The sequence below is a fragment of the Coturnix japonica genome, chromosome 3 (genome assembly GCF_054131305.1).
Source record: "Coturnix japonica strain WE chromosome 3, WE-NBRP24, whole genome shotgun sequence".
In the NCBI taxonomy this organism is placed as follows: domain Eukaryota; kingdom Metazoa; phylum Chordata; class Aves; order Galliformes; family Phasianidae; genus Coturnix; species Coturnix japonica.
In genome coordinates this window covers 56,183,693-56,198,161 of record NC_140665.1, presented here as the reverse complement: position 1 = coordinate 56,198,161, position 14,469 = coordinate 56,183,693, and the positions used below count along the sequence as shown (strand labels likewise).

Sequence of the window (14,469 nt, the reverse complement as noted above, 5' to 3'; positions counted from 1 at the left end):
CCCCCAAAAAAACCAAACAAAACAAAAATACTGAACAAACAAACAAACAAATCAGTGTTTTAATAGTCCAGACACCAGAAAGCCCCTCAACTTATTCTAAAAATATTTTTCAAGATATTTCCCAAAGCAGCAAAATACTTTCGTAATGATTTGACAACATCTTCTGGACAAGCTCACACTTTAGTACATTTAGTTATCAGAAATGTATAAGATCAGTGCCCCTGCAAGACACAGTTTGGAAAAGTATGAGAACTTCAATTTAAATGTGCTGACTTTCATCAGTTTGACACCAGTAGATAAACTATTTAATCAGTTCATAGAGGTAGAAGGCAAATCTTGGGAATTATATGTGCAAACCCTTTATGCATTAAAAAGGTTTGATGAAAGCATCACAAAATTTTGAGAAGTACATTTTAATTTTTAGTTTCTCATGAAAACTCTTTGTTACTACCAACTCATTAGAGCTATAAGCTTTTAATTGGAAGTTTTAGATTGAAAGAAGCACTAGAAAAGATGGTGCTGATGTGCCACAGAAGTACTTTAAATGCCTGCTTGCTTATATTTAAAGTTGCTTTTGCAGTGCATATAGATATGCAATTAGTCAGTGTAAGCATTGCTGGGCCTTTGCAGAGTACTGTGCTTCAGCATTTGTTAGGTTCTCTCTTGTTCGTGCTGCTTTCAAACAACTATCAAGTTGTCTCAAACAAGCAATCACAACAAATAGCTATATAAACACACTCAAAGCAAGAGATAACAATAAGCAGAACGATTAAGTCCTCATTTGAAGATGAAACTGTGTTTTTGAGTGAGCAGTATGTGATTAACCTGCTGGATGTGAGGTCAATACAATTTATTCTCAGAGCTATGCAGTCAGTTCAAGCCTTGGGCCACACTTGTTAATAAGCATACAAGCTTTCCTCAAATCAGCCCTCCCCTAAGCCTATCTAACTCTGTGATTTACTTATGAAAATTAACTACTGCGTCCTTCATTTAAATGAAGGAAATAATCTCCCATTGTCATTGGTTGGAAATAATTGTTAGCATAATGGATGGTTTAACCAAGTCATCTTACTAGTCTTCAGCCCATCTATCTGCTGCCTGCAATGCTCCAGTTGCCTAAAAGCCGATCTTGAAAGTCACAGATGGAAGGAAAAAGAAAAAAAAGTGCCCTGAATTTGTCTAATTTTGCTGCTAGAACAGCACCCTCTTGGTGCAATACAAAAGAATAAAAAGCAGTAGCCTATTACTTTTTAAGAAAAGCAAGTGGTTCAAAATACAGAGATGGTACTGGCTTTGGTTCAATCATTTAACAAAAACTCCACATTTCATTAAAAAGCTATTGTGTCCGGGGGGACAAACTTCTTACCTTTGGTAGCTATTCGAACACACTGAGTTTTGGTTTCCTGTTGAGAAGGGAAAATTAAAGAAAAAAGTCAGAGCAGGTTTCTTTTTCTTGTCCTCCCTACACCATAAATTATTCCTAAACCTGCCGATCAGCTGAGGACACTGAATCAGGTGGCTGAGGGCTTTGGTCTTAGTAGGGGAGAAGGCTGAGTCATTTTGGCTTTACAGAAAGAACAAGATGGATAAAACCTGCCTAGACACAGAACTGTGCTGTCCATGATAATGAAGGGGAGAGAAGGTGCAGGAAAGCCCAGATGTAGGAAAATTACAGATTATTCAAATAAAATTGAAATCACGCCATGAGAATCCAGTGTGAGGTTACAGTGGAAAAAAAAGGGGAGAATTGCTAGTCATAATTATTTCATGGCACAGAAATACAGCAACAAGGTACATCTGTTCAGCACCATGCCCAAACTAATTGTCTTGTTGCATAAAGGCATGCTCAGAGACACCTGAAGCATACCGTTACATTTTCTCCTTCATGCTTCTGAGGATGGAATTAGCAGGAAGGAAGCACAGGTATCCGTTCACATATGACATACTTGAACTACAACCTATATGATCTACCCAGGAAAGACAGTGATTTGATATGCTTCATTCACATGCATTTGTAGAGATAATTTTTATGTAGTTTGATTATTACTTTTTTTCCCTTCAGAAATTTGGTCAGCAATTGAAGCAATTAAACAGATAAATGACTTGGGCAAGCACACTTCAGACAACTTGAACAAATAAGAGTCATCCATAAAGGTGTTTTCTGATCCTTTTGCAAAATATGTAGTAATTTTAGAGGAAAACACACTGAAATAGCGTAAGGTGAGAGGATGCAGCTGCTGCTATATTACATCATCCTAAATTATATTATATGATTAGAAAATATCTTAATGACAGCTTTGTTTTATGACATGTACTCCATGTAATCCTGCCAGCACCAGCACTGCCTCCTCAGTGGATCCTCTGGGCTCTTTCTCCTCCTGCAGGTCCCAGAGTAACTTTTGAAAACACAGTACGTAAAGAATGAGCCAAGTCATGTGGTGAGGGTGCTCCATAAATACTTTTCAATCTAAATGAAAGCTCCATGAAGGTTTCCATGAACAAATTTTACCTTACTAGTATTGTCCCCAGTGACTGGATTTACTGGTTTACCCTTGTTCAAAACATCTGTGAACATCAGTGAAGCCCTCATCCCACTCCCACAGTTTATTTCAGAACACACTATACTTTCTGTTGACTGTTTTGGTGATCCTCCTGGTTTACAGTAAAGCACCTGTTTAAATATTCTGTAGCCCAGAGGTTGTATTTCAACCACTAAATCTATGCCCAGGCAGAATGAAGTACAACCCCAGCTTCTAAAACATCCCTCCAAATCTCTCTAGGAACAGAAACCTGATCCTAAGTCTTAAATCATACCAGGGAAAACCATTTTAGTATTAAACCCATTCACAAACTGAAGTCTGAGGTTCAAGTAAAATGTAATTTGTTTTTCCCTTATCTTCCACTTGTCCATCAAAATGTAAACACCAAGACAAAGTTTTATTTATATAGTTAATATTTTTTTGTTCTTTCTTGGAGTTATTTCTTGGGGAAATTAAATGAATTTCTTCATTATTTAGTTTGCTGGAAGCCAACAACAGCAATGGGAATTGCACATTAATGGAAGTAAGGGAAATAGAAATGTGTAACTAGCAGTTACTTTTTATTTTGTATTGTTTACTTCCTAGAGTTTTACAGATGAAAATCAGACAGAATAGTCACTGCCATCAGAGAAAGCTTTCCATTTTCAAACAGCTCCAGTAAACAGCCTCTGCTTTTTCCTCATTCTGTCTTGATGCAAGTGGTTTTCATAACTAGAGGTAGAAAGCGAGACTGCCTTCAAAAGGTGCCCCTTTGCTAACTATGTTTTTTTTTTATCACAGCAGAGACCCCAAAGGAAAGAAACACATGGCTCATGCTCCTTTCCTGGTCCTGGTGAGCACCAGCTGCTGTCAATCTTGCTATCAGGCAGCTCCTTCCTGGGTTGCCTGGATACTTCTTGTGGAGTCTTACAGCAGAGTCCTCTAGTTTTCTAAATGAAAGACTGAAAATCTAAATTGTTAATTGTTTGAAGTTTCTGTGCCTACTACCTTTACCCTTACTTTCCTTTGCAAGAGAAAAAACAATTCGGGAGCAAGAGCCTGGGGCCTGCAGAGCCATGGTATTTCTCCCACCTGGAGTCCACTGTGATGTTTAACTTCCTGCCGCTTTTTTCTCTTTCATATGCACAGAGCCAGCCACAGTGCTCAGCTACAGGGCTAAAAAGGAAGCACTGGGGAGGTAATGAAGTTGACTGACAGCCACACTTTGAATGCTGCACAGCAGTTGAACAATCCTGAAGCAGACCTTGCCATAAGGGTTCTCAGAAACACACCATGGGCCTGAAGTTACTTTTGCTCAAGCCAATTTTTTATACTTTTTATTTGATACTCTCCACAAGTTTACAACTGTTCATCAGCCTGCTGAGCAGCCTGATTCTGTTTATCCTGCAGTAATAAGTGTCACAGTCATGAGAGTTGGGGAAAGGACAGGGGATACCATTTACCAAGAAGACAGAGAAAAAGCACTCATAATACTACACTTGGACAATTACTGTTTATATAATATAGTATATTAATTTATAGTATATCATATATACTATATACTATTAGTATATCATATTATAAATAAAATAGATATTACATGTTACTAATATGCATATTAGTAATATTGCTGCTAGTATTATATCTACTATATTACATATAATACATAAATATATAGTATACAATCTATACTATATTCTATTAGTATATTATGTTATATACAAAATATATATTACTAATATACAAGTTAGTAATTCAGTTATTTATTTTATTTTATTATATGAATACATTATATGTGCTATACTCCTCTTCCAGGAGCAAGGTATGGTTGGCACTCACCTTCTCAACACTGCTCATGGCCTGGAAATATATGTTGTAGCCTTTGCGAGGAGCCAGTGGTGGATTCCAGAAACCCTGGTAGGTCCTGTTGTCACCCACGGTGAAAGGGGCAGGCTCAGGTAGGTTTCCAGGGGGCAGCTCAGCAGCAAAGTAATATGGAGATCCTCCACTGAGAGCTGTCTGGTAGGTGACAGGGATTTGGTAGCATTCCATGGCACCTGTCTCTCTCTTTGTTCGGTGTGGGTGCAGCTCCTCAACTACAATCTGGTAGGCACTAAAGAAACAGAGGAAAAAAGTGTACCTTTAAAGTCACCTGCTATGGCCAAGTGTCTAGTAAAAATGTTAACCTGACTGATTTGCATAAACTTCACCACCCTCCCCCCCTCCCTTCCCCCAGAAAAAAAGAAGGAAAAAAAAAAAAAAAAAAAAAAAGAAAGAGAAAAAAAACAGGGGAAAAAAGGCAAAAAAAGACAGTGAATGTACGGACACAGAGAAGACACAGAAGCCTGAAGTATAGCAAAGCTGTCTAATTCAGCCATTGAAAGATGCAGCATCTATCCTTCCAGGAACAACAACAATACAAGTATCTCTACACAATCCTCTAACAATGATTTTTTTTTTTTCCCTTCTGAATAAACACAGGAATTAATCTGACTTTAAACTAGATTAAACTCTTCATCCGATAATCAGAAACATCTGAAGTTAGCATTTTCCTTTGCAAGGATATTACAGAAAGCTCAGCTTCAAGGCCCAACATAATGACTGCCTCCAGGCTGTGCTTGAAACACCAATTTGCAGTTGTCATATCATTAGAGACAGAATGTGCTGACAGGCTTCTCCACCTCTTGACCTTGCCGTGGCTTCTATCTTGGCTCAGAGCTATGCAGATCTAAAGTACAAGTGACATGCCATAATGCAGGCACAGATGGACAGAAATCTGTCCATTCCACCAAGATAGACTGCCTCATTCCTCTACAGTTGTCAATGATAAAACGTTAGAAACTGCTGAAGCAGATGGCATTTGGCCTATTAAATCACCATCCCAGCCCCCCAGTACCTATCTTGAAATGGTCTGTGGGTTGGTCACTTTTCAAAATCACCTTCTCAAAATAGAACAGGTAATTATAATTCTTCTCTCTCCTTCAGGGGAACTACCTAACTGCAGTATGCTACCAACTCATTATCATCTCTCCCAGCTCTGCAGAAGCAGAGCTCAGTACACAGAGCTTGTGTACTGAGAAGAGGAAGCAATTCTTCAGTTCATAAGAAAGAAAAAAACCAACCGTTTGCATTCTAAGAACTGAATGAACAGGCATATGTGTATGTATACAATATATAAACACACAGTTAAACTCTCATCTGCATGTAGATACATGAGAGGATACATGAAAGACCTTCTTGCAAACATTCACCTTGTTATCAAGATTAATAAAATAAATACATCTAAGAACACAGAACACAGATGAGACCTGAAGCAACTCAACTAAACGAATATAATTTTCTGTTTTGGTTTCGTTTTAAAGATTTCAAAACAGAAAAACTGAAATTGAAGGGAGTTCTGGAAACTTCACTGCATTGCTGCAGGGACTCCAAAAGGCAAAGACAAAGGCAAGACAATCCTCATTTTTTTCAGAACTTATGGGGCAACATTAAATTATTTTGTCAATTTTCTTTGCTACTAGTGCCCAGAAAACCTAATAACTGTAGTGGCAGAGATGAAGTGTGATACTGGAGAGTGGAATAAATGAGAGAGAAAAAATAAGAAACTAGTCCAAACAGCTATCCTCTTTGGAAAGAGTTTCTGGCAGTACTTTCCTGCAACATTGTAGGCTAACAAGACACACAGGAATATAACCATTTACCTCTGGGCCCTTGGTGATGCCATCTGTTAAAACCCATTTACAAATGCTCTGGTGGTTCCAAAGCAACATTCTATGTACGATACGTTACTCTGCATTCTCATAACAGAACAGACACTCCACTGTAAGATGCAAAGAAATAAGCCAGAGCTGAATTTGCATAATGAAAGCGGAGTTCATGCTGGCTGCAAAGGCATAAGGAATCAAGGTTTAAACGACAGTTTAAAGGTAACACACATTGCTTGTCCACAGATTTTTTTTATTTTTTTTTTTACTAGCCCTAAACAGGTGAGGAGCCCCCCAGCTGACAATTTGCATGAAGATATTATTTTGCAGATCAAAAACCATTTCTTTACTGAAGAAAACCTGTAGAATCCCTCTCTATCAACCAACCTGACAAAGGGTAAATTATGATGCCCCTACCAACAGACCTTTCTTTTTAACTCTCTCCAAAAACCCCAGCTCAAATAGGTATTGCAGTGGTAAATGCGTTGTTTGTATTCACAGGCATTAGTATCAGTTAGAAAATTCTGTGCATCTAGTGAAGACACAGCATCCTTTGCTTAGACAGGTGCCAGACTAAACAACAGCCCAAGTTACAACCTGAGCTTAGCTTGACTGACAGCTATGTTTTAGCTGCTTCTTGTAGTGGCACACTTGATTAACTTTGTTGCGTAATGAAAACAACCTATTTTTGCATATGGACGTAGTGGGAACATAGTCCCAAATCACAGAAAATAAATCTCATTGTTAAAAAGTTGTCTACACTGATTCTGATCTATGCTCTCTGTAAAACTCATTTGAAGCAGGATTTGAAAGAAGGATGTACAGGAGATTGTTTTGCTGATGGTCAGTCAGAATGATCCTTTAGAAAAACTACACTGGTAAATCATGTCTTTAAATGAATCACTGAAGCACCACTGATGCTACCGACTAGAATCTAATCCACCAGTCTGATGGCAAAACAGTATTCTTCACAGAGAGCCTGAACCCCCCAAAGCCCTGTCTTTCTAGTATGCAATTTGATTTAAACCTTAAGAAGATCATAAAACAAGCTACAATAGATTAAATGATAACACCTGAAGAGGTAGATATGATTAGAGTCACATTTACAACTGTGATGACTATGGCATGTAGTGCCTTAAAGAAAAGACTGATAGCCACCTGGAAATTTCAGTTGGGTTAAGGAACATCTGTTTCTTGGAGGCTGTACTGATAGAGAAGCAGAGGTACAACAACACATGATCTTAGTATAATTCATTTTGTAAGAGTACCAGAGTGTAAGCTTTTCTTTCTCTATAATTTTATTCATTCATGCATTTATTATTATTATTTAACATGGGCCCACTGCTATTAAATAAACGGATCGTTTGATAGCCTGCAGCTCCAGGGATTAGAGAGCTGGGTGCAAACAAAACCTTTAAAAAAAACAGCTGTATCCTTCAGTGTCAGGCTGAAGAGCAGCATTAGAGTCCCTGCTCTACTCAATCACAGCTGCAGGCACAGTGATGAATTTTTGCCATCTACCTGGTAACACTCATTATGACAGCAAGACAGGCTTATAGTAGAAAAACAACCGCAGTGTGGATGGAATGAGGCTTCAGTAAAAATGGTCAAAATGTTTAGTGAAATGCACTGAAATGAGTTCTGAATTTGTGAGCTACATTTCTCTCTCCTTTTAAGAAGCTGCTGAAAAAAAAAAAAAAACAAACAACCCTGATTGCTATAAACAGGGAAGGAACAATGTCTTATGGATTTTCCTGGAGAATGTTCCTCATTCGGAATAAAGAATAAAACAGCTATTTAAGAATAAAGCTCAGCTTCCTGGTTACAGTGGAGGATTTATTCTGTGTGTCTCCTGATATTACAAATGTAATGCAATTTCCCAGGTATTCAAATCAATTAAAGTTGAGAGGGAAGATGGGAGGCTGGAAGAAAGTTGCATTCTTTTTTGAGAATATACTCAAATAATAGTTACAAATACTCTATTCAGCTATCCCTATCAAACTATTAACTTTTAATACACAGATCCTTTGCATCTCCCTCATAGGCCAGGATGACAACCGCATGCCATGGGACTGAGGGTACTGTAAGGGAAATTGACAGAATAAGTCAGAGGCACTATGGTGTGGGTTTCTTTGGTAGTGACTAACTTGGCTGCAAGTACAGTACAGAGAAGCAGAGCACCCTGAGTGCATATAATCCTTTGGCCACACCCCATCATGCTACCAGGTCATGAAAGAAAACCCCCAGGAGAGAATCCTGGGATGAGAGACTGACCTCCCTGAGGGTAAGCAATAGGACTAAATGTGGGAGTCTCCTGTTGCACGCACAAACGTGATGCAGAACAGTGTGTGTAGATGGGCACCACTACAATCAGCAGATCCCAGTTGTGCTTTTAGATATGCTCTGGGCAAAAGTACTTATTGGTTCCTCAAGGAACCAGGTGCAAGACTGGAAAGACTTGAGAGGTATCATGTTTTCAAAGAGGTACAGAATTGCACACAGCCAGCAACAGGATACCAGGAAAGCTCTAAAAAGCACATGCAGAGGTGCGTAGTGACTTTAAGCACTTGGGTACCTTGAGAGTGTTTTCAGATCTCAGGTCTGGTTTCCACTGCATCAGTTTGACACAAACCCTGCCTTAGGAAGCTAAGTCCTGTACACCTTATTATTCCCCACCCTGAACAAAAATCCTAGGTTTGCTTGAGGGCAATCTTTCAGAAACTTCAGATGTATGAGGTTGCAATTTTATTTACATCAATATCTCCTACAGAGGAAACTAATTTGGACGATCTTCTATAACACAAATAAATAACTATATTATATTGATCATAAGGTGTGATAAGGATATAAAAATGCTTATGGGCATGTGACTCACCCACACAATATCCAAGTAAGACAAACATTCCTCTTAACAGAAACAGATTCATAGGGTTCAGGCATGTTACTGGACACCAGCTGAACCACAGTAATTGACATTGCAACACAGAACAAAATGTATTAGCCCGCGTTTCTTCAAATGTCACAAGGGTAAGAGCATGAAAAGGTTCTGATGCTCAGTAGCTAATTAACCCCCAATTACTTGGCTCTATCCCTGAATCTTCCTGATGCAGTCATATCAGTAAAACACAAATGGAATCAAATAATACCAAAAAATTTTTCACTAACAAGTAGAAGAAAAAAAGTGGGATGTGGACTAATCTTTGCAAACAGAATTAAATTATCTCTCAAAAGAGAGCAGAAAGACCCCTGAAGTTAACATAAATGACATATTTTAATATGATTATGGGACATGCCAAATAAAATTTAATAGCTTGCTACATGATTTCTACTAGGAAGCACTCTGAGGGAAAAAAAGGTCAAAGAGTTTGTATTCATCAGTATTTTTCTCCCATTTCCTCTGAGCTTTCAATTTTCCAATCATACATATGTGCTACAGAACAGATGATTTGGAGCACTGGAGAGGAAGTGTTATTTTCAAATCCATTTTCTGACAAACACCTTTCAACCTCATATTTCGCAGACACCGAGAGGAAGTAAAATGAAATGATAATGGATAGGAGGTAGTCCTGAGGACCCTAAATCAAACAAGATAGACAGCTGGATGATTAAGGTCATGAATATCTTTTGGTACAAAAAAAAAAAAAAAAAAAGTAAAAAAAAAAAAAATCTCATTAATTACAAGTCTATTGGCAAGCTCAATTTCAGTAAGAAAAACAACATTAACATCATATGATTATCACTTAGAAATGCTTTATCAGCTTCAAGACAGCATATAATCAGTAAAGATCAGCTAAAGAACCTCTTCATGATTTCTTTAGTTGTTAGGTTTTTTTTGTGTGTGTTTTTTGTTGTTGTTGTTGTTTTTTACCTGATAGGAGCACCTTTGGCCTGTGCTGGTCTCAAGAGCACAGTTATTGTAGTAGCAGTTTCATTGAGAGATGCATCAACTCCTTCATAGTCCGGTAAAGTGGGAGCTGAGTGATGTTGAAAGAGAAGGAGAAGAATAAGAAACAAATCAGCAAAAAAAATTTTGAGTTTTTATGACATTGTGGCTGTTCATAATACAACAAAAAGGCATGATATTCATCAGCCACATGACTCTTTTTTAATGAGTCAAGCACTACTTTTTAATTGAGCAATGACTGATAATCCTGCTCTCCATTAGAGTCTCCCTCCCTCAAGTGGGGGAGAATTTGATTGCTGAGAGAGCCTAAGCACACAAAACCTATTTTTTTTCTTCCTCTTTCTATCTTTCAAACAATTATATTCATAATCTTGAAGACCAACATCTACACCTCTCTTCCTTTTCCCACATTTTAGCCATCCAGTTTAGCTACACAGCTTCTGGCTGTCATCCCAAACCTGTCATAGCCCTGACTAATTATACTGTTGTTCACAAAAACTGTAGTGCAAGGAAAGTCAACGGATCTTCTGTGTACATATTCTGCAATATCCATTAGACGGTAAACTCTACCAACCTTGAAAATTATCTTCATATTTATGTGTTTTTTTTTGGTGGATCTTTATTTTTTTCAGTATGTTGATTTACCTTTATAAAATTGTTAATGATGCCTTTGTGTTTTAAAATTAATTGTCACAAAATGTCAATCATTCAAATCGTAATTTTATGATCAAGAGATGGAAGAGCAAAGAAAGACTAAAAGCTATATTTCATTATTTTTAGATCTTAAATGCACATTAAAAAGTTGTTCATTTCATAAAATATCATTGTTTCAAAGAAATAATGTTTGTTGAAAGTTCATTTATAAATTACTCTTTACACTACAAGTATTTTCCAAGTATTAACTAACACAAACCCACACTGTGTCCAGTTAGTTGTGATTCAGTGGATTCTGGACAAAATTCCCCAAATTTTTGAATGGAAAGAAGATAAATCTTAAGAAGCCTGAATACATCATAGCCCTAAATCACTCAGATGTTTTGAGATACTTATGATTAAAACAGTGAAGTGGCTGGAACACAGGCATGCTAGCAAGATATAAAACTACTATAACTTTTTCCTCCTACAAAGTGGGCCAACTTCACAATTAAAAGGTAAGTATGCACTTGCTACATGTCTATCACCTCTGAAAGTTTATGAGCTGGAATTTGTTGTAAAGTAAAACAAAGACTTTAAAGAATCAGAGTAAAACATCAAAACACAGAACAACCTCATGGGCTAGATGAACAGAACATAGCATTTGCATTTTGTCTGTTTTGTTTTTGGAAGGGGAATGATGAACGCTAGTACTTATGTTCTGGGATGGAATTTGACAAAAAGTTAGCTACAAGTACAGCATTTAACTTACTATAGATTTCAAGGAATTCTGGCTTGAATTTTCTCACATTTCAATTCACGTGCATGTTTTAGGAAACTGGGTAAGGAGAGCTGGTGAACAGTTTCCCAAAGAAATGGTATGTGCATTTCAATACATTATTAACACCCCTTTTCAGGAGGATTTAAGTTTCATTTTGGCAGATAATAAGCAAAATAGCTTGCTTTGTGCTGCTTACATTTTTCAAGACTGACTTTTTTTGCTCCTGCTAAGCTGTGAAGTTATCATACCTTAAGATCAACAGTCTCTATGGATATAGCATTGACTCCTTTTCTGCTTGTCAACTGCATAAGCTATCTCATGTTTTGAGAATTATATTAAAATTTAAGGAAATCAAAATATTAAAGCATTCAATTTGACATTGCTTTTTTTTTCTAGAGTTTTCAGTGCATTATTAAGATGAATAGAGTCATTCTCAGCACACTGCAGTATTTAAATAAAGGCACAAGAAAGCAGAACTACTTGAAGCTGGCAGAAGAAATTCACACTTCATGTTAACTTCCTAGTTCTGTTACAATCGTATGTTGCTAAGTGGTAGCACCTTGAGTAAGCAGGTTAATTTTCTGAATCTGACTTTACTAATATTCAGAACAAATAAATTGTACACAGTAACTTATGGAGTTCTGCAAGGCTTAATTAGTTGAAGTTTGTAAAGCACTTTAAAATGTATAGACAAAAGTAAAATATTAATCAAAACTAGACATTTGGTAACTACAGTTGTGAAATTTCTCTGAACTCGTGTGATTGTTCAGGAAGTACAGTCAAAAGCATTTTCAGAATGTGATAGGAATGTTTTGTTTTAGATTTCCCGATTGAGTCTCAAAAAACCCAACTTTTAATTACAGTGAACATTGCCCACTCTTGTCCCACTCGATTTTTTATTTTTTATTATTATTATTTTTTTTACCTGAAATGTTGGTTGTTACATTGATTGTGGTTGCTGGCCCAAACCCCTTGACAGTGCTTGCACGTAAAAAGAACTGGTATGTAGTCCCAGGATGCAAATGTGAAAAGACGTGGTGTGTGCTGTTCCACAGTTTTGACACAGTTTGTGGAGGTCCTGCCACTGGAACTGCAGGATCAAACGACCGTATGCTGCTGTAGCTCACCTGGAAAAAAATATTGTTTCTGAAATTTTGTTACAGTTTCAGCACAAGGGGATAAGATAGCTTGGATGGAAATGAAACAAAAATCATATATTCACCTAACTATCCGGCTTTCTCAGAGCTACCATGTGTACTTGATGTGTGTAATTGTCCAGTCTGCTTCATTTGAAAGGGTATATGTATGTGCTTCATTTCTCACAGTGGCAATGTCTGTCTTCCTATGTAGGTGTGATAAAGATTTGATTTCTGGAAATGGCTGAACATTCGCCAGCCTATGTGAAAAATGGAACGAGCTCTTTGTTTTGCTTTGCTTGTCTGCGCAGCTTTACTCTACCTAGCAAGCTGTCTTTATCTCAACCTATGCTTTTTCTCTCTTTTACCCTTCCAATTTTCTCTTCCATTCCCATTGGGAAGACTGAGCAAGAGGTTGGCTAGTGCTTGGCTGCCCACCAGTGTTAAAACACAACACTTATTCCAGGGGTTTTGTTTGGCTTTTTGGCTTCTCTGGCTCCTAAAAACCATTACTATGCAAAATTGTAACCTTTGTTCCTTAAAAAGGCTGATGGAGAGGATGGCAATCTTTTCCCATATCAGTTCATCTTTAGAAAAGCTTTCTGCCAGTCTCCTGCCGAAGTAACCAGAAGGCTCATGTATTAAACACATTCTAAATCGAATATATATGCAGGTTTCTCTGAAGGGGAATATCCAAAGATCTCACAAAGTTAAAAAAGGTGCTTCCAAATTTAATAATCTGAAAGGCGTTTCAAGTAACCTTTTCTTCCAGCAAATAAGATTACACAGGTCACGTTTGTCATGGCCTTGGAAGGACGAATAGTAATGGTACAAGATTTTTAAAATTAGCACTTGCCATGTGGTTTGTAACATTGTTACATTCACTTGCTCAAGATATTGGACAGGGCCACCCAGGCAACAATGCATTCACCATAATTATAAATTCTGAATATCCATTCCAGTATTCTTTAAATGAAGGCAGGGTCTAATTGAACAGTCTGCCTTCAGAGAAGAAGCAACCACCATCAGCCTCCTCTCCCCTACACTTTCCTAGCCCTGTCCAGTATGCTTGTCATCTGTTTGATGATTACCTCATACTGAGTAATGATGCCATTTGGGTCCACAGGTTCCTTCCAGTTGAGGAAGATCTTATCTTCGAAAGGAGTTCCTTTCACTGACTTGGCAGGTATAGGACCTGGAACTACAAACAAAATAAAATTTAAGAAATTCAAGAGACAGACAAATTAAAGAGATGGCAGAACATCCTATTAAAATTGAAAGTCAGCACAGGTCTATTTTTATTAGCATTCATTCACACGCAAAAGATGGTGGTAGAGAGTATGAAAAGCACTTCAAAGCATATTTTGTCATTCACAGTGAAGAGAGAGCATGAAGTTGAAATGTTATCCCCACATACGGTTTTCAAAACTTAATGCAAAGTCAGATTCTCTTGTAATATAGCCAGGGGAAGTGGTTCAGGTTAGATTATTACTTCAGGTGTTCAGGGAGCTCTGTAATATGCATATCATAGGACAAGGACTACATGGTTTTAAAATCCTTTTAAAAGAAAAAAATCAAAGGAAAGAAAGCCTATATATACAGCATGTTTCAAATGAGAGAAATGCTTACAAAATAATTTTCAGTCACCCCTTCTTATGATTTGTTGTCTTAAGAGTGGGCTGGGCATAAGAAAACAGCAGTTCAGCTGCCACTGCTTTCAACAGCTACAGTGCTCCCACTGCAGAAAGATCAAAACCGCTTACTTCAAATCTGTCAAATAAAAGATATTTTC

The 14,469-nt window shown here is 37.5% G+C and overlaps 1 protein-coding gene across 1 annotated transcript in view; it reads right to left on the bottom strand.

Moving 5' to 3' along the window:
* The window catches only part of PTPRK (protein tyrosine phosphatase receptor type K), a 392,252-nt gene that overhangs the window by 66,124 nt on the left and 311,659 nt on the right, over nt 1-14,469 (bottom strand). The window contains exons 10-14 of the mRNA XM_015858508.3: nt 13,769-13,878; nt 12,467-12,668; nt 10,092-10,197; nt 4,359-4,632; nt 1,367-1,403 (exon numbers count right to left, since the gene is read on the bottom strand). Coding sequence (XP_015713994.2) covers nt 1,367-1,403; nt 4,359-4,632; nt 10,092-10,197; nt 12,467-12,668; nt 13,769-13,878 — 729 coding nt within the window. The remainder of the gene's footprint in view (nt 1-1,366; nt 1,404-4,358; nt 4,633-10,091; nt 10,198-12,466; nt 12,669-13,768; nt 13,879-14,469) is intronic.